This window comes from Papio anubis, chromosome X (assembly GCF_008728515.1).
Source record: "Papio anubis isolate 15944 chromosome X, Panubis1.0, whole genome shotgun sequence".
Lineage (NCBI taxonomy): Eukaryota > Metazoa > Chordata > Mammalia > Primates > Cercopithecidae > Papio > Papio anubis.
This window is the reverse complement of record NC_044996.1, coordinates 59,857,078-59,881,731: the sequence shown is the minus strand read 5'-3', so window position 1 is coordinate 59,881,731 and position 24,654 is coordinate 59,857,078. Positions and strand designations below refer to the sequence as shown.

Here is a 24,654-nt window from a genome sequence, read left to right as displayed (position 1 = left end):
TAAGAATTATTTCCTCAGAAGGGGTTGTGTTATGGGTAGGAACCAACTTAAGAATATTGTTCAAAAATAAAAAAAACAAAAATGATATGATCATCTCAGTAGATGCAGAAAAAACATTTACAAATCCAGCCTCCATTTATGATTAAAACCCTCAGCAAAATCAGAAGGGACATATCTTCAGGTAAAAAAAAAAAAAGCCATCTGTGACAAACCCACAGTCAACATTATAGTGAATAGGGAAAAGTTGAAAGCATTCCCCGTGGAACTGGAACAAGTCAAGGATGCCCATTTTTACCACTTCTATTCAACATACTACTGGAAATCCCAGCCAGAGCAATCAGACAAGAGAGAGAAATAAAGGGCCTTCAAATCGGTGAAGAGGAAGTCAAACTGTCATTGTTAGTTGATGATATAATCCTATCTGCAGAAAACTCTAAGGACTCATTAAAAAAGCTCCTAGGTCTCATTAATGAATTCAGTAATTTCAAGATGCAAAATCTGTGTACACGAATCAGTAGCTCTGCTATACACCAACAACGACCAAAGTGAGAATTAAACCAAGAACTCATCCCCTTTTACAATAGCTGAAAAAAAATAAAATAAAATACTTAGGAATACACTTAACCAAGGAAGTAAAAGACCTCTACAAAGAAAACTACAAAAACGCTACTGAAAGAAATCATAGATGACGCAAACAACTGGAAACACATCCCATGCCCATGAATTGGTAGAATCAATATTGTGAAAATTACCATACTGCCAAAAGCAATATACAAATTCAATGCAATTCCCATCAAAATGCCATCATCATTCTTTACACAACTAGAAAAAGCAATCTTAAAATTCATATGGAACCAAAATGTGCCCACTTAGCCAAAGCAAGACTAGGCAAAAAGGACAAATCTGGAAGCATCACATTCCAGACGTCAAATTATACTACAAAGCTGTAGTTATCAAAACAGCATGGTACTGGTATAAAAATAAGCACTTAGACCAAGGAAACAGAATAGAGAAGCCAGAAACAAAGTCAAATATTTACAGCCAACTGATCTTCAACAAAGCAAACAAAAACATAAAGTGGGAGAACGACACCCTATTAAACAAATGGTGCTGAGATAATTGACAAGTCACATTTAGAAGAATGAAATTGGATCCTCATCCCTCACATTATACAAAAATCAACTCAAGATGGATCAAATATTTAAATCTAATACCTGAAACCACAAAAATTCTGAAAGATAACATCTGAAAAGCACTTCTAGACATTGACTTAGGCAAAGAGTTCATTACCAAGAACCAAAAACAAATGCAATAGAAACAAAGATAAATAGATGAGACTTAATTAAAAAGCTTCTTCACAGCAAAAAAAAAAAAAAAAAAAAAAATCAGCAGGATTAACAGACAACCCCCAGAGTGGGAGAAAATGTATTCAAACTCTGTATGCAACAAAGAACTAGTATCCAGAATCTACAAAGAACTCAAACAAATCAGCAAGACAAAAACCAAATAATCCCATCAAAAGTGGGCTAAGAACATGAATAGACAATTCTCAAAAGAAGATATACAAATGGCCAAGAAACATTAAAAAAAAAAAATGCTTAGCGTCACTAAAGATCAGGGAAATGTAAATCAAAATCGCAATGAAATCCCGCCTTACTCATGCAGGAATAGCCATAATTAAAAAGAAAAAAAAAATCATAGATGTTGATGTGGTTTTGGTGAAAAGAGAACACTTTTTCACTGCTGGTGGGAATGTAAAGTAGTACAACCACTATGGAAAACAGTATGGAAATCCCTTAAAGAACTAAAAGTAGATCTACCCTTTGGTCCAGCAATCCCAGAGAAAAAGAAGTCATTCCATGAAAAAGACACTTGCACCCACATGTTTATAGCAGCACAATTTGCAATTGCAAAAAATATGGAACCAGCTCAAAAGTCCATCAATCAACAAGCAGATAAAGAAAATGTGGAATATATATACCGTGGAATACTACTCAGCCATAAAAAGGAAAGAAAATGCCATTCACAGAAACTTGGATGGAGTTGGAGACCATTATTCTAAGTGAAGTAACTCAGGAATGGAAAACGAAACATTGTGTGTTCTGACTTGTAAGTGGGAGCTCAAGCTATGAGGATGCAAAGGCATAAGAATGACACAGTGGACTTTGGGGACTCAAGGGGAAGGGTGGGAAAGAGGTGAGGGATAAAAGACTACACATCGGGTACAGTGTATACTACTTAGGTGCTGGGTGCACCAAAATCTCTGAAATCACCACAGAAGAACTTATTCATGTAACCAAACACCACCTGTTCCCAAAAAACTATTGAAATCTATATATTTCAGAGCTATCTTCAGCCTTTACATTTTCTCTTCAGTGTGTTTTATTCTGTAAGACTGGCTTTCTCTATAAATTGAATAAAATATCCACCAATAGCTCTTATATTCTTATGTCTCTCTGACTAGAAAGAAAAAGGCTCTTTACTGATACCTCCAGCTAGAAAAATCTCAAAAAAGGCTGGTTGTCTCAGTTCCATCCATGTGCCCATTCCTTGACTCTGAATGATGCCTGTGGTAGTAGCAGTAGGGTCACATAAAAGAAAGGCAATTTCCATTCTGTCTATATGGCTAAAGTGGAGGGATGAGAAACAGTTCCTCAAAAGAAATGTGGAAAAACGAGGTAAACTATCAATATGATATAAGAGTACTGTAATAACTAAAGTTATGTATTAACATTTATTCTTCTTATCCTGGCCATTTGCACATACGTAACATGTTTATACACTAGTATGGATAGAAAATTTAACTTTTCTACCATAAAGACACATGAACGTGTATGTTCATTGCAGAACTATTCACAATAGCGAAGATATGAAATCAACCTAAATGCTCTTCAATGATAGAATGGATCAAGAGCATGGAATACCTGTATACCATGAAATATTATGCAGCCATGAAAAGGGATGAGATCATATCCTTCACAGGAACATAGACGGAACTGGAGGTCATTATCCTTACCAAATTAATGCAGGAATGGAAAACCAAATACTACATGTTCTTAGTTACAAGTGGGAGCTAAAAGATGAGAACACATGGACTCATAGAGGGGAACAACAGACACGGGGGCCTACAAGAGGATGAAGGGTGGGAGAAGGTGAAGAATAAGAAAAACAATTAATGGGTACTAGGCTTAATACCTGTGTGATGAAATGAATGATTTGTAGAATACACCTTCAAGACATGAGTTTACCTATATAATAAACTTGCACATGTATCTCGAATGCAAAATGAAAGTTAAAAAAGAAAATAATTTATATCTTTACAAAACTGAGTCTTAGGATGCATGAGCATGAAGTAGGCCTTCATTCATTTAGACCTTTGGATTTTTTTCACACATACACTGTTTTTTAACTAGATGTGTACACATGTTTTGTGTATCCATTTATCCACTGATGGACACGTGAGTTGTTTCCACATTTTGGCCAATGTGAATAATACTTTTAACGACATGGGTATACAAACATCTCTTCAAGTCATTGTTTTCAATTATTTGGGTATATACCCAGAAGAGGATTTGCTCAATTTTATGGCAATTTTATGTTTGATTTTTTAGGGGCCACCATATTACTTACTTGTTACACTATTTTCCATTTCCACCAACTGTATGGAAGAATTCCAATTTCTCTACATCCTTCTAAACTCTTGTTATTTTATGTTTTTGATAGTAGCTATGCTAATAGGTATGAAGTCGTATCTCATTGTGGTTTTAAATTGCATTTATCCAACAATTGCTGATGTCAGGCACTTATTATTATTGACAATTTCTATATACTCAACTGCTTTGCATATATCCTTTTTTTTTTTTTTTTTTTTGAGATGAAGTCTTCCTCTGTCACCCAGGCAATCTTGGCTCACTGCAACCTCCACCTCCCGGGTTCAAGCAATTCTCCTGCCTCAGCCTCCCGAGCAGCTGGGACTATAGGCGCACGCCACCATGCCCAGCTAATTTTTTATATTTTAGTAGAGACGAGGTTTCACCGTGTTGCCCAGGCTGGTCTCGAACTCCTGAGCTCAGGCAATCCGCCTGCCTCGGCCTCCCAAAGTTCTAGGATTATAGGCGTGAACCACTGGGCCCGGCCTGCATATATCTTAATTAGTCTATTTTCTGGATTTCCTTGTTGTTGTTGCGTTGTAGGTGTTCTCCATATATTCTGTATATTAACATCTTACCAGATATATAACTTGTAGATGTTATGTCTTATTAGGTGTGTTGTCTTTTCCTACTGTTGATTGTGTTCTGCCTTAGTGGCACTGCCCTAGTAGATTATCTCTGTGGGGATTCCACCCCTGCAGCAGGCTTCTGCCTACCAGCCTTTTCCATACATCTTTTGAAATCTAAGAAAACGTTGCCAAGCCTCCTTCATTCTTGCACTCTGCACACCTGAAGGCTTAACACGATGTGGAAGCCACTAAAACACTTCCAGCTTGCACGCTCCAGAGCTGTGCCATGAAATATGCCTGGAGCCCTTTGAGCCGAGGCTACAGCCAGAGCATCCATGATGCCAGGAGCATCCTTGCATGATGCAAGGAGCATCATGTCCCTGGGATGGGACAAAGCAGTGGCACCCTAGGCCTGCCCCCCAAGACATTCAATCCTTCTGGGCCTCTGGGCCTATAGTGGGAGAGGCTACCTGGAAGATCTCAGAAATGCCTTGGAGGCCCTTTTTTTTTCACTGTCTTGGCTACCAGCACCTGGCTATTTTTTTAGTCATGCCAATCTTTCTAACAAATGATTTCTCCACAGCATGTTTGGATTCTTCCTCTATAAAAGGTTTTTCTTTCTTTGCCACATGGCTAGGCTGCAAATTTTCCAAACTTTAATGCTCTGTTTCCCATTTAAATATAAGTTCCAATTGTAGGTCATTTCTCTGCATTCATATCTGATCAGAGGCTCTTAGAAGAAGCCAGGCTAATTCTTAAGATGCTGTGTAGCTTATAAATTTTTTCCGCCAAATTTCTTCCACCAGATACTCTAAATTATCAGTCCTTTTTTTTTGAGATAGAGTCTCGGTCTGTCACCCAGGTTGCAATGCAGTGGCATGATCTCAGCTCACTGCAACCTCTGCCTCCCACATTCAAGTGATTTTCCTGCCTCACCCTCCTGAGTAGCCAGGATTACAGGTGTGCACCACCAAGCCCAGCTAATTTTTGTATTTTTTTTTTTTAGTAGAGACAGGATTTCTCCATGTTGGCTAGGCTGGTCTTGAACTCCTAACCTCAGGTGATAATCTGCCTTGGACTCCCAAAGTGCTGGGATTACAGGCCTGAGCCACCATACTCGGTCTAAATTATCACTCTTATTTTCTTTTTTTTTTGAGATGGAGTCTCACTCTGTCACCCAGGCTGGAGTCAGTGGCATGATCTCTGCTCTCTGCAACCTGCGCCTCCAGGGTTCAAGCAATTCTCCTGCCTCAGCTTCCTGAGTAGCTGGGATTACAGGTGTGTGCCACCACGCCCGGCTAATTTTGTATTTTTAGTAGAGATGAGGTTTCATCATGTTGGTCAGGCTGGTCTCAAACTCCTGACCTCATGATCTGCCCTCCTTGGCCTCCCAAAATGCAGGGATTACAGGTGTGAGCCACTGTGCCCGGCCAGTTATCCCTCTTAAGTACAAACTTCTGCAAAATACTAGGACATAAACACGATGCAGCCAAGTTCTTTGTTAAGGCTTTACACAAGCGACCTTTGTTCCAGTTCCCAAAAAGTTTCTCATTTTCACTGGAGACCTCATCAGTCTGGACTTCACTGTCCATATCATTGTTATTGAAAAAAAGGTCTTGACCCAGACCCCAAGAGAAGATACTTGGATCTCATGCCGGAGTAAATGCAAGGTGAATCTCAAAGCATAGTGAGAAGAGATAGTTTATTAAGTTACTCCATTACAGAGTAGAGGGCATCCTCAGAAAGTAAGTGGAGAAATGCACCCTCTTTAAGTTTTTTTATATATATATATATATGTATATGTATATATAAAAACATATATCGATATATATACATATATGTATTTATATACATATATATATGGTCTTGCTTATGTAAAAGCTAAGCAAAGGTATGCCTATGTGCAGGTGGACTGACAGCATGACAAAATTTATTATTGTACTGATTTAAAGAAAACTATCCTCGACAATTTAGCATGCAAGTACAACAAAGCACAACTATAGTTATCTTGAAAACATATATTATTACAGGTATTGGGACCTCTGGACTTTCTCCTGCTGTAGGAGTGTGTCCTTGTAGGTATCTTTAGGCTGTATCCTCAACCATAAATATTCTAAGACCACGGGTCATGACTGACAAGAAATGTGACTTGCTAGTTTTAAGATGAAGTTGATTTTAAAATGGTGTCACTCTGGTTCTCCTAGGCTCCTGCTTCCCTCACATCACTATCAGGGTTTTGCTCACAACAATTTAACCAGTCTCTAAGAACTTTCAAATTTTCTTTCATCTTTCTGTCTTCTTCTGAGCCTTCCAAACTCTTCCAACCTCTGCCTGCTACCCAGTTCCAAAGTTACATCCATACTTTCAGATATCTTTATAGCAATACCCCACTCCTTGGTATCTATTTTCTGTGTTAGACCATTCTTGCATTGCTACAAAGAAATATCTGAGACTGGGTTGTTGGGAACAAGCCGCCCAAAATCTGGACATAAACTAGCCCCAAAACTGGCCATACACAAAATCTCTGCAGCACTGTGACATGTTCATGATGGCCATAAAACCCACGCTGGAAGGTTGTAGGTTGTAGGTTTACCGGAATGAGGGCAAGGAACACCTGGACGGCCCAGGGCGGAAAAACCACTTAAAGGCATTCTTAAGCCATAAACAATAGAATGAGCTATCTGTGCCTCAAGGACATGCTCCTGCTGCAGTTAACCAGCCCAACCTATTCCTTTAATTCGGCCCATCCCTTCGTTTCCCATAAGGGATACTTTTAGTTAATTTACTATCTATAGAAACAATGCTAATGACAGGTTTGCTGTTAGTAAATATGTGGGTAAATGTCTGTTGGAGTCTCTCAGCTCTGAAGGCTGTGAGATGCCTGATTTCCCACTTCACTCCTCTATATTTCTGTGTGTATGTCTTTAATTCCTCTAGAGCCGCTAGGTTAGGGTCTCCCCGAGGGAGCTGGTCTCTGGCACTGGGTAATTTATAAAGATAAAAGGGGCTGGGTGCGGTGGCTCACGCTTATAATCTCAGCACTTTGGGAGGCCGAGGAGAGCAGATCACGAGGTCAGGAGATGGAGACCATCCCGACTAACACGGTGAAACCCCGTCTCTACTAAAAATAAAAATAAAAAAATTAGCTGGGCATGGTGGCGGGTGCCTGTAGTCCCAGCTACTCGGGAGGTTGAGGCAGGAGAATGGCATGAACCCAGGAGGCAGAGCTTGCAGTGAGCCAAGATCGTGCCACTGCACTCCAGCATGGGCTGCAAAGCAAGACTCGGTCTCAAAAAAAAAAAAAAAAAAAAAAAGATAAAAGGTTTAATTGGCTCACAGCTCTGCAGACTTATAAAGGAAACATAGCACTGGGGATGTGCTCAACTTCTAGTGAGGCTTAGGAAGCTTATGATCATGGCAGAAGCCAAAGTGGGACCCAGCATATTACATTAAAGAGTAAAAGCAAGAGAGAGAGGGGGGTGGTACCACACACTTTTAAACAACTAGAGCTCATGAGAACTCACTGACTATTGTCAGGACAACACCAAGCCATGAGAGATTCACCCCCATGACCAAAACACCTCCCACCAGGCCAGACTCTCAACATTGGAAATTACACTTCGACATGAGATTTGGGTGGGGAAAAATATCTATCCTATATCAACTGGTTTCTGGCATTCTTAAAAAACTATTTTGGCCTACATATTGTTCTCTTGATGCTTCCATGGGAAAGTTAGGGCCTGGAGCTTCCTAGCCCAACATCTTGCTGAAGTCATGTTCCAAAGAGATCACCTTTTCCCTATGGTTCCATAGTAATACATTTGTCATAGATTTAAATATCCATAATATGTGGAATTGTTTCTGGACTTGACAATTTACTATTGGTCTATTTGTCCTTCTTACAATGCTATATGCTTCAGTTTTATAACTACTCCTTCCCGGACCCTCCCACCTACACCCCACGAGTCGGAGTTTTACCCTTTCGCCCAGGCTGCAGTGCAGCGGGGTAACCTTGGGTCACTGCAACTTCCACCTTCCAGTTTCAAGGAATTCTCCTGCCTCAGCCTCCCGAGTAGCTGGGTTACAGGCGTGAGCCACTGTGCCCGGACATAACTAGTCTTAATATATCATAGTATAGGTTTGCCAACTTTGGATGTTGTTTTTTTTGTGTGTGTGTTTGCTGTTGCTTTTCTCCTCCTCCTCCTCCTCCTCTTCCTTCTTCTCTTTCTGTCTCTAGAATTACTTAGCTATTTCTGGCGCTTTGAATTTCAATATTAGGTTAAGAATCCATTTTTCAATTTCCAATAAAAAGTCTTAGAATTTTGATTGGTATCATATTGAATCTATTTGCTAATTTGAGAAAAATACTGAATTTTCCATTCCTTGAACAAAGTATATTTCCTCATTTATGTATGACTTTTAAATTTCTCTCTGCATTGTGTTTAAAATGTTAGTGTAGCTGTCTTGTACATCTTTTTCTTATATGTCATCCTTAGAATTTTATGTTTTTTGGTCACATTGAAAATTGCTTCAGCCACCTTCTCTTACCACAGTAAAATAAAACTAGAAATTAAAAACAAGAGGAATTTTTGAAACTATACAAATACATAAAAATTAAACAATATGCTTCTGAATGACAAGTGGGTCAATAAAATATTAAGAAAAAAACTGAAAAAAAAGTTAAAACAAATGATAATGGAAAAAAGCATATAAAAACCTATGGGAAACGGTGAATGCAATAAAAGGGCATTGAATAGCTATAAGTGCCTACATCAAGAAAGAGGAAAAACTTCAAAGAAACAATCTAATGATGTATCTTAAAGAACTGGAAAATCAACAGCAAACGAAACCCAAAATTAGTTGAAGAAAACATAAAAATCAGAACAGAAATAAAGAAAACTGACATGAAGAAAACAATACAAGAGATAATGAAACGTGAAACATAAAAATTGTTTATTATAAAACAAAATTGACAGACTTTTAATCAGATTAAGAATAAAAGGGAGATGATCCAAATAAATAAACTCAGACATATAACAGTAGACATTACAACTGATATTACAGTAATTAAAAAGAGCGTTAGCGTCTCCTATGAGCAATTATGTATCTATAGATTGGAAAATCTTGAAATGGATAAACTCCTAGACACACGCCACCATTGAAATAAGAAGATATCCAAAACCTGAACAGACTAATAAGAAGCAACAAGATCAAAGCCATAATAAAAAGTCTTCCAGTAAAGAAAAGCCCGGGACCCTATGGCTTCACTGCTGTATTCTACCAAACATTTAAATAAGAACTAATACCAATCCCATTCAAACTATTCCAGAAAATAGAGGAGGAAATACTTCTCAACTCATTATAGGAGGTCAGTATTGCCCAAAACCAGAGAAAGACACATTCAAAAAAGAAAACTACAGACCAATAACTCTGATGAATACTGATGCAAAAGTCCTTAAAAAATTACTAGCAAATCAAATTCAACAATACTTTGGAAAGATCATTCATCATGATCAAGTGGGATTTATCCCTGGGATGCAAGAATGACTCAACATATGCAAGTCAATCAATGTGATACATCATGTCAACATAATGAAGGATAAAACCATATGATCCTTTCAATATATGCTGAAAAAGCATTTGATAAAATTCAACATCCCTTTATGATTAAAAAAAAAAACTTCAAAAACTGATTATTAAAGGAATACACCTCAACATAATATAAGCCATATATGACAGACCCATAGCTAGTGTCATAATGAATGAGGAAAAACTGAGTCTGTCCTCTAAGATCTGGAACATGATAAGCATGGCCACTTTTGCCAGTGTCATTCAACATAATACTGAAGTCCTAGTATTCAGATAAGGGAAAAAAATAAAAAGCATCCAAACTGGAAAGGAAGAAGTCAAATGTACCTTGTTTGCAGATGATATGACCTTATATTTGGAAAATCCTAAAGACTACAGAAGAAAATTATTACAACTGATATGTTCACTAAATTTGTAAGAAACAAAATCAATGTACAAAAATCAGTAGTATTTCTATATGCCAACAGTGAACAATCTGAAAAAGAAATAAAAAGTAATCTCATTTACAATAGCCACACATAAATTCAAATACCTAGAAATGAACTTAACCAAAGAAGTGCAAGATAGATATAATGAAAGTTACGAAATATTGATAAAAGAAATTAAAAAAAAATATTCTACATTCCTGAATTAAAATAATTAATACTATTAAAATGTCCATATTACCAAAAAGCAATCTACAGATTCAATGCAATCCCTATTGACATCCCAATGACATTTTTCACAAAAATATTTTTAAAATTATAACATTTATATAGAGCTACAAAAGACCCAGAATAACCAAAACAATCATGAGTAAAAGGAACAAAACTGGAAGAATCAAATTACCTATTTTTAAATTATACTACAGAGCTATAGCAACCAAAGCAGCATGGTACTCACATAAAAACAGACACATAGAAGAATGAAATAGAATAGAGAACCCAGAAACAATCCACACACCTACAGTGAACTAGTTTTCAACAAAGGTGCCAGGAACATACACTGGGGAAAAGACAGTCTTTTACATCAATGGTGCTGGGAAAACTAGATATCCACATACATAAGAATAAAACTAGAACACTGTCTCTCACCATATACAAAAATCAAATCAAAATGGATTAAAGACTTAAATCTAAGATCTCAAACTATGTAACTAGTAAAAGAAAACTTCGGGAAAAATTTCCAAGACATTGGTCAGGGCAAGTATTTCTTGAGCAATACCCCACATGAACAGGTAACCAAAGCAAACATGGACAAATGGCATCACATCAAGTTAAAAAGCTTCTGCACAGCAAAGGCCACAATCATGAAAAGAAGAGACAACCCACAGAGTGTGAGAAAATATTTGCAAATTACTCATCTGACAAGGGATTAATAACCAAAATATATAAGAAGTTCAAAGAACTCTACAGGAAAAAAAAATACATATATATATATATATATATGTATATAAAATAGTTCAATTAAAAACTGGGCAAAGGATATGAATAGATATTTCTCAAAAGAAAACATACAAATGACAAATAGGCATAGGAAAGGGTGCCCAACATCACTGATTGTTAGCGAAATCCAAATCTCTTATCTCATCTCAGTTAAAATAGCTTATGTCAACAACAATAACAAAAAATAAAAAAATAAAAAAATAAAAAAAACAAGCAATAGCAAATGCTTGTGAGGATGTGGAAAAAAGGGAACTCTTGTAAACTGCTATTGAGAATGGATATTAGTACAACCACTATGAATAACAGTGGAGAGATCCCTCAAAAAACTAAAACTAGAGCTACCATACAATCCAGCAATCCCACTGCTGGTTATATACCCAAAAGATAGGAAATCAGTGTATTTAAGGGATATCTGCACTCTCATGTTTGTTGCAGCACTGTTCACAGTAGCTAAGATTTGGAAGCAACCTAAGTGTCCATCAACAAATGAAGAGATAAAGAAATTGTGGTGCATATACACAGTGGAATACTATTCAGCCATAAAAGATAATGAGATCCCATCACTTACAACATGGATAGAAATGGAGATCATTATGTTAAGTGAAATAAGCCAGGTACAGAAAAACAAATATCACAAGTTGTCACTTATTTGTAAGATCTAAAAGTCAAAACAATTGAACTCATGGACATAGAGAGTAGAAGAATGGTTACTAGAGATGGAGAAGTGTACTGAGGAGTTGGGGAAAGGTGGGGAAGGTTTATGGGCACAAAAAAAATTAAAGTAGAAAAAAGGTCTAGTATTTTATAGCACAACAGGGTGACTATAGTTGATAATATTTTTCATCTTAAAATAACTAAAAGAAGGTAACTGGTTTATTTGTAACACAAAATGTAAATTCCTTTTTAAAAAAGGGAAAATGAATTGATTGATACATCGTTCTCCATGATGTGATTATTTAATATTGCATGCTTGCATCAAACCATCTCAAGTACCTATAAATATATACACCTACTACGTACCCACAAAATTAAAACAAAAGATAAAAAAACCCAAATTTTACCACAAAATACCCCTAATTGCTAAAAAAAAAACAAACAAACAAGCAAACAAAAGAACCTGCACAAAATAAACAATGCTGGAACAATGCTGGAGGTATTGCACTGCCTGATTTCAAATTGTATTACAACATTGTCATAACCAAAACACCATGCATAGAAACTGGACATAGAACAATGGAACAGAATAGATAACACATAAATAAATCCATAAACTTACAGCCAACTCATTTTCAGCATCACACCAAGAACATACATTGAAGAAAGAATAGTCTTTTTAATAAAATGATGCTGGGAAAACTGAATATCTCTTTCAAAAGAATAAAACTAGATCCCCATCTTTTGACATATAAAATTAGCAAACTCAAAATGGACTGAAGACTTATGCTAGGCGTAAAAAATTGAAACTAATATTTTTGGGGTAAAATCTCAAAAGAACAGAAAACAAAAGCAAAAAAGACAATTGTAATTACCTCAAAATAAAAAGCTTTCACTCAGAAAAACACACACACACAAACGCACACACACATATGTGCAAAACAAAACACAAAAAACAATTAACACGGTGAAGAGACCACTTGCAAAATGGAATTACATGTTAACAAACTATCCAACAAGATATTAATAACCAGAATATATAAGGAACTCAGACTCAATAGCAAAAATAATAATCCCTTTAAAAAGTAAACAAAGGCCAGGTGCAGTGGCTCACTCCTGTAATCCCAGCACTTTCGGAGGCCAAGGCAGGCGGATCACGAGGTCAAGAGATGGAGATCATCCTGGCCAACATAGTGAAACCCTGTCTCTACTGAAAATACAAAAATTAGCCAGGCGTGGGGCTGTGTGCCTCTAGTCCCAGCTACTCGGAGGCTGAGGCAGGAGAATCGCTTGAACCCAGGAGGTGGACATTGCAGTGAGCCAAAATCATGCCGCTGCACTCCAGCCTGGTGACAGAGCGAAACTCCTTCTCAAAAAAAAAAAAAAGTAAACAAAATACATTAATACATGTTTTTCAAAAAAGACATGCAAATGGCTGAGCTATATGAAAAAATACTCAATACTAGTCATCAGGAAAATGCAAGTCAAAACCACAGTGAAATATCTCACCTTAGCTAGAATGGAAATCATAAAAATAAAAAATAAAAATAAAAATAAAATTACAAATGCTGGTGAAGATGTGAAGAAAAGAGAATGCTGCTACACTTTTGGTGGGAATATAAAGTAGAACCGCCACTATGGAAAAGAGTACTGAGGTTCCTCAAAAAATTAAAAATAGAACTACCATGTGAAACTCACTGTGAAGCATTATATATCCAAAGGAAAGAAAATAAGTATATCAAAGAGATAGCTTTACTTTCATGTTTCTTGCAGCACTATTCACAGTAGCCAAGATCTGAAATCAACCTGTGCCCATCAATGAATGAATGGATAAGGAAATTGTTTTATATATATATGCATACACAATGAATTTTGTTAAACCATAAAGTCCTGTCATTTTCAGCAACATGGATGGAACATGAAGACATTATGTTAAGTGAAATAAGTCAGGCACAGAAAGGCAAATATTGCATATTCTCATTCATAAGCAGAAACTAGGAAAGTGGATCTAATAAAGACAGAGAGTAAATGGTGGTTATCAGAGGCTGTGAAGAAAAGGAAAGTGATAAAGAGAAGTTGGTTAAATGGGTACAAAAATACAGTTAGGAGTAAGTCTTAATGCTGGATAGTACAATAGAAAATTATAGTTAACAATAATTTCGTGTATATTTCAAAATAGCGAGAAGAGAAGAATTGTAATGTTCCTGACACAAACAAAAGGTAAATATTTGAGGTGATGAATCTCTCACTTACCCTGATTTAATTATTATGTATTGTATACATATATCAAATTACCACATGTACCACAAAAATATGTACAGCTATGATGTATAATTTTTAAAAAATAAAAAATAAACCACAAAAATATGTACAGTTATGATGTATAAATTTTTTAAAAAGTAAAAACATAAAGCAACCCAAATTTTTATCTTATAGCTCTGGTGCTCAGAAGTTCAAAATGAATCTTACTGGGCTAAAATCAATATGCTGGTGGAGATGTGCTATTTCTCGGGACTCCAGGGAAGAATCTTACATTTTGCAGCTTCTAGGGATTACTTACATTCCTTGGCTTCTGGGTCTTTCCTCCATCTTCACAACCAACAATATTAGCATCCTTGTCCCATTTTCTCTCTGTGTGTGTTTCTGTTGTCACATCTTTTTATTTGACTCTTTTAAGGATATTTTTGATGACATTAGGACCACTGGGATATTGCAGGACAATGGCCTCATCCTAAGGCCCTTAATTTAATCACTTATATATTTAAAATCTCTTTTGCTATGTAAGGCAACATATTTATATATTCCAGGGATTAAGATGTGGATGGTTTAGGGAGGGAATTATTCTGTCTACCACAACTGATCTAGGAGGATCTCACTTGAGATTGCTTCTGCTCCATATGTTTTTATCTTTTAGTAAGCTCTCCCAGACTTTTTCACATGATAGAGGTAGAGATTCCAACAGTAAGAGGCTAAGCCCCAATGATCAAGTGCTTTTTAAGCCTCAGATTTGATAAAGTCTAACTGTCAAATCAAATCACAGAACCAACCCCAAAGTCAATATGGAAGGGGAGTGTACAAGGACATCGTTACAGGGATATAGGGAGAAAAAAATAATTTGGCACAATTACTAAAAATTTAAAACAGTACAGTAATTTATATTGAGTTACTTTCTCTCAGGACTTTGATATGATTTCACTGTATTCTAGCTCTTAATGCTTTAAAGAAGTTGTCATTACAATTATTGGTTTTTTTTCAGATACCCTTTCTTTCCAAATGCTTGGGCATGCTGTGGTTTCTAGACCTGTAGTCCTATTTTTATCAGTTCTAGAAAATTTTTCAGCCATTATCTTTTTAAATACTGCTTCTCCTTAAATTATTTCAGTTCTTTTTGTAAAAAGTGCTCCTTTATTTAAATGAGTAATTAGTGTTTACATTGTTATTATGTATACATTGCTAGTTGTAGCACCAATTAGTGACTGTGATTACATTTGTTTTGTTTTACTGCATTTTAGTTTCTCTGGAATTAATAGACTGATTTTCAATTGTGCCATTTCAATTTTGCAATTTGCAATCTACATATTAAAAACACTCCCCCAGTTCTTCCTGGTATCAAAGGCTTTTCTTGAGTCTCTCTTTCCTCTAGATTCTTTACTTCTACAGCCCTTTGCCGTCTTGATCTAATCTAATTAATATGTTTAAGAGGCCATGAAAGAAAGCACATATGTATGCGAAAGAAAATAAATTTTCTGAGTCCTCTAGGCATTTGTGTCTCTGATGCCTTTGGACAAACTTAGACAATGCAGAAAGCTTTGAGTGACTCTTCAAAGGCATAATAATGATACATTGGGCTTTGGGGACTCAGGGAAAGGACTGGGGCTGACAACGGATAAAAGACTACACACTGGGTACAGTGTACACTACTTGGGTGATGGGTACACCAAAATCTCAGAAATCAACACTAAAGAACTTATTCATGAAACCAAACAGCACCTGTTCCCAAAAAACCTGTTGAAATAAAAAGATTAAAATAAAAAAATCGTCTAACAATTATTTTCAGAGCACCTAAAAGTCAAAAACAAGATGATAAAAGAACCAATGAAGAACACAAAAAACTCTTGTAAATGAAAAAGATAGTTGCTAAAATAAAAACTGTAATGGCAGATTTTGACAATAAAGTTAAGGAAATCTCCCAAAGTACTAGTAAATATTAAAGAATAATAAAAGACTTCATTGGGAGAACCCCTTTTAATCACTGGTGCTGTGCTCATTTTCTCTTAGCTCCAAGGGGAGCCCTGGCAGCCTGCACTCCTCCTCCCTTAAGGGTGGCCAGAGCCAAAGTTTAGGTCACCAGGATTCCTGCAACTTCTCAGGGACCCACTGGTTTTCTGAGCTTAGCAAAGACAGAGCAGGTTGTGGGGTATACCGGCAGGTGATCTGGTGATATAGTGGATCAAGGGTGGAGGGTCCTTGGGCAAAGGGATCCCAATATCTAGCCTGATCAGCTAGCTTTGTCTCAAACCTTCTGCACTCAAATTGCTGGCATGTTCCAGGTGATCAGGGCCATGGGGCTCACTCAGGCAGAAACTGTGGCTGGCCAACAGGCTCCACCTTTCCCTGACTGATCTTGCAGAGGGAGGGACATTTAGCTCCTACACCAGCACATGAATCCACACCTCACTCTTCTCTGTGTTCTAAGACTTGGGGTTCCCCCCCACACTTGAACTCTAGCCAAAAATCTCAGCTCAGTAACTGTGGTGGGTGTCCTCAAACCCTAGGAAGTTGAAACTAGTCCTGTGGCTTTGTCCTCTGGCCTCTTGGGGCCAAACACTGGCTGTACCAGGCTGTTGAACTGCTCTCCAACTGCTGGCAAAACAATCAGACAGAATAGTGGAGGCTGTGCTGTCTGCATTCTCTTGTGGGAGCTGAAAGGCAGCTTGCTTTGTGATGGGCCGGTGGAAAAGGGGACATGCAGATCAGTCGCACCTTGGTGCCGCAGGGAAGGCAGCCTTCCTCTCTCCCAGCCAAAACTCAGGAGGAGCTACACCCATTCAAAGCAAGATGGAGAACCTTTGGGGATGGGCACTTATAGTCACGTTTTGCTGCAGTTGCCTTGTGTGCCATATAACATTTTGGTTCTGTGCAAGTTTATTCTCTGCCTCTGCCTACTGTTCAGGCAGTTCCCTCTGTCAACTGAAATGTCTATGAGGGTCACAATATCTCCTGGAGCTAGGATTCCAGAGACTCACAGCAGGAATGTGATGTCACAGAGTTCCTTCATTTACCTCTTTCCTTAAGACCTGTTCACAACCAAGAGCCTGGTCTGGTGACTCTATGTGGACTTCTCAGCTTCCTGTTTAATCTTGGAGTTGTGTTGTGTCTTTGTCAATTTTCAGTGTTTTCTCTAAAAGATCAGTTTGAAGTGTAGTTGTTTACCCAAGATTTTGGTTTCTCTCAGTAGAAGAGGAGCTTCCCAGCTGCATCTAATGGCCATCTTCTCTCTTCCATCAAGAAACACTTTAGACAACTTAAATTTATCAGTGTTTAATTGAGCAAAGCATAATTTATAAATTGGACAGCCTCCCAGACTAGAATATGTTCAGAGAATCTCCAGTGATATCTCATGGTTGAAAAATATTTGTGGATTAAAAAACAAAAGCTCAAGGTGAGGTCCAGAAACAGCTGGATTGGATATAGCTTGGTGTTTTGCTTATTTCAAAATGGGTTGAACAGTTGGTTGCCTTTGACTGGCCAAAACTCAATGATTGGTACAAGAATAGGTGCAGTCTATTTTTAAACCTGGTTAGATTACAGTTCATTGTGTACACAGAAATCTTTAGGTTGAATTGAAAATAAGATGGCAGCTTTAGACTAAACTTAACAATTCTAAAGAGTAATCTTGAATACCTTTGTGTCAAAGCACCTCAAATTTGTAGATGATTGCTCTAGAATTATTATTATTGAGAAGAGAAGATACGATTAGGCAAATGTTCATATAGTTTATGTGACTTGAAAGATTAAGCTCAGTTTCTAGAAAAAAAGCTGAATAGAAAGAGTCTTATGTGAGAAACAACATAATGAAAAACCTGATATTACATACCGATTAGGGAGTGATGTAAGAGGATGTAAAAGTGATTTTCAAGTTTGAAGACTGAAAACTGAAAAACGATGGGCAACCATTGAAAAAAATGGGTTATGATTTATTAGACAATGGGCTAAAAGTTTTGACATTTTGAGAGTGAGATCTTGATAGAACTTCAAAATGGAAATAGCCAACTATCAAATAGAAATATAAGAAACAGTGTTCCAGGCCTGGCGCAGTGGCTCACGCCTGTAATCTCAGCACTTTGGGAGGCCAAGGTGGGTGGATCATGAGGTCAGGAGATCGAGACCATACTGGCTAACAGGATGAAACGCAGTCTCTACTAAAAAAAAAAAAAAAAAAACTAGCCAGGCATGGTGGTGGGCCCCTGTAGTCCCAGCTACTTGGGAGGCTGAGGCAGGAGAATGGCATGAACCCAGGAGGCAGAGCTTGCAGTGAGCCGAGATCGTGCCACTGCACTCCAGCCTGGGCAACAGAGCAAGACTCCATCTAAAAAAAAATAAAGCGTTCCAGAGAAGTTTGAACTAAGTATACAAACTCCATATAGAAGTGATAATTAGGATAATGAAATTAAAAAATGATATAAGGAGCAAAGTAAAATTAAATCAAGGGCAGAGTCTTATATTAAAGAGCAGCAGGAAAAAACTGTTATTAGAAAAGCAACAATAAGCCTAGGTGAAAAGATGAGAGGAGAAACAAGATAATAAAAAGTCACAAACTATAAAGTTTAAGAATATTTCAATAAAAAAGGGATCATTAGTCAACTACTGCAGGGAAATAAATTTTAATGACAACTACAAAATTAGTTTTATCATTTGGAAATCATTTCAAAGAATAGTCTTAATAATGAGAAAGAGAAAGAAATCAGATAACAAATAAATAAAGATCAGATCAAGGTTGCCAAAACAAAGGAAATAATCGTAGAAAGTTTTAAAAAATGTTACACAAACAAGAAGCCAGAGGTAGGCAGAACTTGATGTTTAAGGCTGCTTCTTAAAAACAGGACTAACAGCGAGGTGGTGAAGTTGATTGTTCCACCCACTGAAATCTCAATAACAATTTGGAAATAGTTGGTCCTGAGGAGATTATTCAGACAGAAGGATCTCAATTGTAAGAGATTTAAGGAGTGGTCAGTCCTTCTTTGGAATCTTTTTTTTTTTTTTTTTAAGAAAATAAAAGGATTAAATCCTGAGTCCACAGTCCCAAGACTGAACTACTGAGCACTTCTCCAGCTCCAGTGAAGATAGGGTATAAGTAAGTCAAAAACAGCAGGGTGACCAGTAGGTAAACAAGACATGTGGCAGGATTCTAGTCCTGGAATAAAAACTAGACATAAAGAATAACCTGTCAAAATTAAGCAATATAAACTAAGACAAAAAACCCGCATCTGGTGAACGAAATGTTAGGGCTCAGAAATCAATACTCCAAAATATGATACATTGACATTCTGAAGAAACTTCAACGTCTCTACGACTTTCTTCCCCCACATACTCTCTCTCCCAAAACCTTCAGATTTTTTTTTTTCTTAAGATCCAGATCCACCAAGGAGAACATTTTTTTTTCCTTCTCTATAAAGCAAAGAGTATAATCACATCTTAACAAACCCTTTCACAAGATAATATACAAGTTTTCTGTTCCCTGATCTGATTATTCTTCCTAGTGATCCCCTTAACAGATATTCTCTTCTCCCACCTTTCATAACCTTTTTTTGCCAGGATAGTATGTAAGTTCCTGAACTCCATTGGAGAGTGGGAAATCATTCTGTGATGCTCCCCATCTGCACAACAAAGGTGTATGCCTTTTCTCCTATTAATCTACCTTATGTCAGTGATTTTCAGCAAACATTCAGAGAGCAAGAGGAAAATCTCCCTTGGCCTCTATGAAACTAACGTGCAGATGCACAATACATCTGTGAATCCAGGGAAGCACATTCTGAAGGGTCTATCTCAGTGAAGCAGATTCTAGACTGTCTGGCAGCAAGACTTTTGGGGGAACTCAATATATAGCTATTACTACTCATGTCACTAGAATTAGCACTACAGCCGTTGATGTAATGTATATATCATTTTGGATCAGCTAAGGACCAAGTTTTCAGCTCGTAGGTGTCCAGGTGGAAACAGCTGGCAAGGCAGAGGCTGAGAAATCAAGGTATGTCTTGACAGATGGGGTAAAGTTTTCATTTTGTTTTCCTAAAGATAATTAAAACACATGTATAACAAAAATGAAAAAAAACAAACAGTTGAGTAGAAGACATTAAGTACATAAGAGAAAGGACAAAATTTGTGGAGGGAAGTAATGAATTAAGTTGAGAAAATAAGCTGGCAGTTTCTTTTTCCTTAACAGAATAAAAGTTATTTATACAGTGAAGAAATGTTATTTTTTTTTCAAATTAGGTACAAGTCTAGGTGCATATTATAGATTGGTAATCAGTAAATACAAAGATATGACTTTATGAAGCTTAAAATCTAGTAGAGGAGACAGAAATATATGTATATGTTATATATATCTATATATATACTTATTTATTTATAAGGTTACTAAATATTGTCCCAATACTAGCTCAGCACTTTAGCCCTCCACTTTGAACCGAGAAGAAATTCTCTAAAGCTAGGTTAATATAGCTTAATAGAGCAAAACAAGGAACCGAAAATGGCTAGATTAGTCTATGTGACTCATAAACATAAAGTATATATAGATGGTGATTGATATATATATGGTGATAAGACTTCTATAGAAGAGAACTGAATGTTGTGAAAAAAAAATATGGAAAAGGGGAGAAATTAGACAGCCGATTTATATCAGGTTGTAAAGGAAGACCGGCTTTAAGAGGTTTCATTGGAGCTAAGATCTTAATAAGTTGGCTGAACAAGGTGCTGACCAGCTGGAAAAGCCTTTCAAGTAGAAATTACAGGAAAATAAAAACTCTCAGAAGAGGTAATAAATTTAGCATGTGGAGGGTCATAAAGTGGCTGGAGCATATCATGTGAGGGAGAAAGTAGCAGAAAGTATGGGGGAGTCAGTGAAGGTTCAGATCATGCAGGGTTTTACAGGTTTTAATAAAGAGTTTGAATATTAAATTCTAAGTGTAAAGGGAGAAGACATTGGAGGATTTGAATGAGACAGTGAAATTTTCTAATTTACATTTTTAAAAGACTATTCTCATTGCTGTATGAACAGCATAATTAGGTGGAGAAGGGAACTGGGTGCAACAACAACAACAAAAAACAAACAAACAAACAAAAAAATAAGTCTATTTTAATATTCAACCAAGAGATGAGGGTGGCCTATCCTAGGCTGGTGATGGTGGGGAGAAAGAGAAATGGAGAAGTGGGATATTTCTTGGAAGTAGAAATTTCAAAACTTTGATGGATTAGATGTGTGTGAAGACCGGAAGAAAGGTGTCCAGAAAGAAATCAGATTTATAATTCAGACATTTACTTGATGTGTTGATTATGTTAAATAATAGGATTAAAAAGGAAAACCAATGTAATCAATGTGGCAGATGGGAATCTAGTGATAGAAATGGCAATTTAATCTACTGACATATGATGAGATTAAAATTGAGTAGTAGATTAGAATGACCTATGCTTGGGTCATTTTCTGTTTATCATTATTCAGACATAACTAAAAAATAATGCATATAAAATAGAGGATTCTAGTTTGGGAATTTTGTCATGAATCAAAATTGAAACAGTTGAAACAGTTGAAACTTAATTGTGTCGAAGTAGGTAGGCAGATTTTAAAATACTATCTACTATAGAAATTCTTAAAATGCAAACCTACTTTATTAAATGCCTTTAAACTCCATGTTGCCTGCCATAAGATTGTTTGGAAAGACTTAATGATTTAATTGGAAGCATCAATTAAAATAAAACATATTACTTTATATGTTAAACACTGTATATATATATATGTGTACAGAATTTAAGGATTTGACCTAGTTGTTCCTCAGAGGGTCAAGTTTTTGTTACAACAAGAACATGTCTCTAAGAACCATCTTTACAATACAAATTTCAATTAACTGTGGCATTTCCTTTCTGCTGTAAATAAAGCTGGCTATTGAATAAATTGTGAAGTACAAAAACCTCACCTTACAAATTTCTCTAATCCATTTTTTCACTTCTTTCTTTCTACACATTTCCTGGGAATTTAATATTCTATTTCTCCCTCTGGCTCTTCTTCCTCTATAGCAATTGTGGCATCCTATGCAAGACTTACATCCTCTGCACTCCTATGTTATGAATATTTTATTTTCTATATGACCCAAAGATGATATAACCAAGCAATTTTACTTCTAGGTATATGCTCAAAAGGTTTACATACTGGTACTCAAAAAATTACTTGTACACAAATGTTCATAGTAGCATTATTCAAAATAGACAAAAGTTAAAAACACCCCAAATGTCCATGGGCAGTTAATGAATAAACAAATTGTGGTATATATGAAAATATCCAACCATAAAAAGGAATGAATTAGTGATACATGATATAACTTGAAAAACATTTATGCTAAGTGAAATACACCAGACAGAATAGATCACATACTGTATGATATTATTTACTTCTTCACACCCCTATCAAAACTGATGCACAGATGACATGATTCTATGTATGGAAAATCCCATAGGATCCACCAAAACCTAATAGACCTAATAATTAATTTAGCAAAGCTTCTGGGTAAAAACCAACACATAAAAATCAGCTGTCTTTTTATACACTAATAATGAACAATCTGAAAAGGAAAAAATGGAAATAATTCCATCTACAATAGTATCCAAAAAAGTTAAGTATTAGGAATAAATTCAACCAAATATGTGGACAGTTCATACACTGAAAACTATAAAACATTAATAAACTAAAGAATACATAAATAAATGGAAAGATATCTCATGTTTTTGGATTAGAAGACTCACTTTTGTTAAAATGGCAATGCTAACTTCAAGCAATCTATAGATTCAATGCAATCATAAAAAATCTAAGAGCCTTTCTGCAGAAACGGAAAACCCAATTCTTGAATTCATATGAAATTGCAAAGAGCCTTGAATATTAAAACACTCACAAAGTAGAGGAACAAAATTGAAGGACCATCATTTTCAAATTTTATAACTTACTACAAAACTACAGTAATTAAACAGTATGGTCCTAGCATAAGAACAGTCATATGCACTGATGGAACAGGATTGAGAGTGCAGGAATAATCATATATATGTATGGTCAGTTGATTTTCAACAAGGATGCCAAGATTATTCAATAGGTAAAGAATAGTTTCCTCAAGAAAACGGTGCTGTGACAAATTGATATTCACAGACAAAATAAAAAAGTTGTAGCTTTATACAAAATTATACAAAAAAAAAAATTATGTATATATACATATACAAAAATGTACTTAAAATTTTATCAAAGACTTAATTATAAGAGCTAAACTCTAAAACTCTTAAAAAAAAAAAAAAGGGTTTTCTTGAGGTAAGCTAAGGAAGGAAGCAGGAACAGCTGGAAGGACCAGAAAACGGGGGTTTTCTATCTATACTCAAGGAGCCAAAGAGCCAACCAAAGCCTGCAGGAGGCATCTTCAGACTGCGAGGGGCTCCCAGAGGATTCCGGGACAGTGCGGGTTCACCATGCTGCCTTGCCTCGCCTCGTCCTGCATCTCCTGATGGAGCTGTCCGTGTGCACTGTGGCAGGTGACAGTGGAGAGGAACAGACACAGCACTGAAGCAGAGACCTGGATAACTGTGGCCTTGGAGGAAGGTGCTGGCCCCAGCATTCGGCTCCAGCTGCAGGAGGTGAAGATGGGCAAGGCAAGCCAGTTCTTTGGGCTGATGGGGAAGCGAGTGGGAGGAAGACCTCTGATCCAGCCAAGGAGAAAAAAAGCATTGTCAGCTGGAACACACGCTCCAGGGCCTCCTGGGCAAGAGAAGCCTGTCCACAGAAGGCAGAGAGGATGAGGCCCAAGGTTCAGAGTAAAAGCCCCCACTGCAGACTTCCCAGAGGACGTGGTGCCGCTTCTTCCTACCTGGATGTCACAGCTGACAAGCCAGCAGGCCAACTCTCTTCTCTGTGTCTCCTGTCCTCATCACTGGCACTTCACATAAGGCCCACACTGAACCCACCTGGCGTCTTCCTGGACTCTCGGTGTCAGGCAGCAGTCCTGCATAAATGCACGATCTTCACCGTTGCAAGCTGCATTGACTCTGCCCTCCCTCACACTCAGAGCTGGCATCTCACTACACAGCAGTGGGGAGATTCGCACACTCTGTATCCTGTGCCTAGCACACAGTAGGTGCTCAATAAATGAGTGACCAGTGGGGGGGGGAGAAGAAAGGAAAAAAAAGGTTTCCTTTCTCTTTTTTTTTTTTTTTTGAGATGGAGTCTTGCTCTGTTGCCCAGGCTGCAGTGGTACGATCTCGACTCACTGCAACCTCCGCCTTCCTGGTTCAAGCAATTCTCCTGCCTTAGCCTCCCAAGTAGCTGGGACTATAGGCGTGCACCACCATGCCTGGCTAATTTTTTGTTTTAGTAGAGATGGGTTTCACCATGCTGGCCAGGCTGGTCTTGAACTCCTGACCTCGTGATCCGCCCACCTCGGCCTCCCAAAGTGCTAGGATTACAGGCGTGAGCCACCACGATAAAAAAGGTTTTCTTGACCTCCATGACCTTGAATTTGGCAA

At 37.2% G+C, this 24,654-nt stretch overlaps 1 protein-coding gene across 1 annotated transcript in view; it reads left to right on the top strand.

The window, feature by feature from the left end:
- Positions 1–24,274, top strand: part of TAC4 (tachykinin precursor 4) — a 41,163-nt gene extending 16,889 nt beyond the window's left edge. The window contains 3 exon segments of the mRNA XM_021932633.2: positions 23,455–23,689; positions 23,691–23,862; positions 23,864–24,274. Coding sequence (XP_021788325.2) covers positions 23,455–23,689; positions 23,691–23,862; positions 23,864–23,950 — 494 coding nt within the window. The 3' untranslated portion in view covers positions 23,951–24,274.
- The last annotated feature ends 380 nt before the right edge of the window (positions 24,275–24,654 follow it).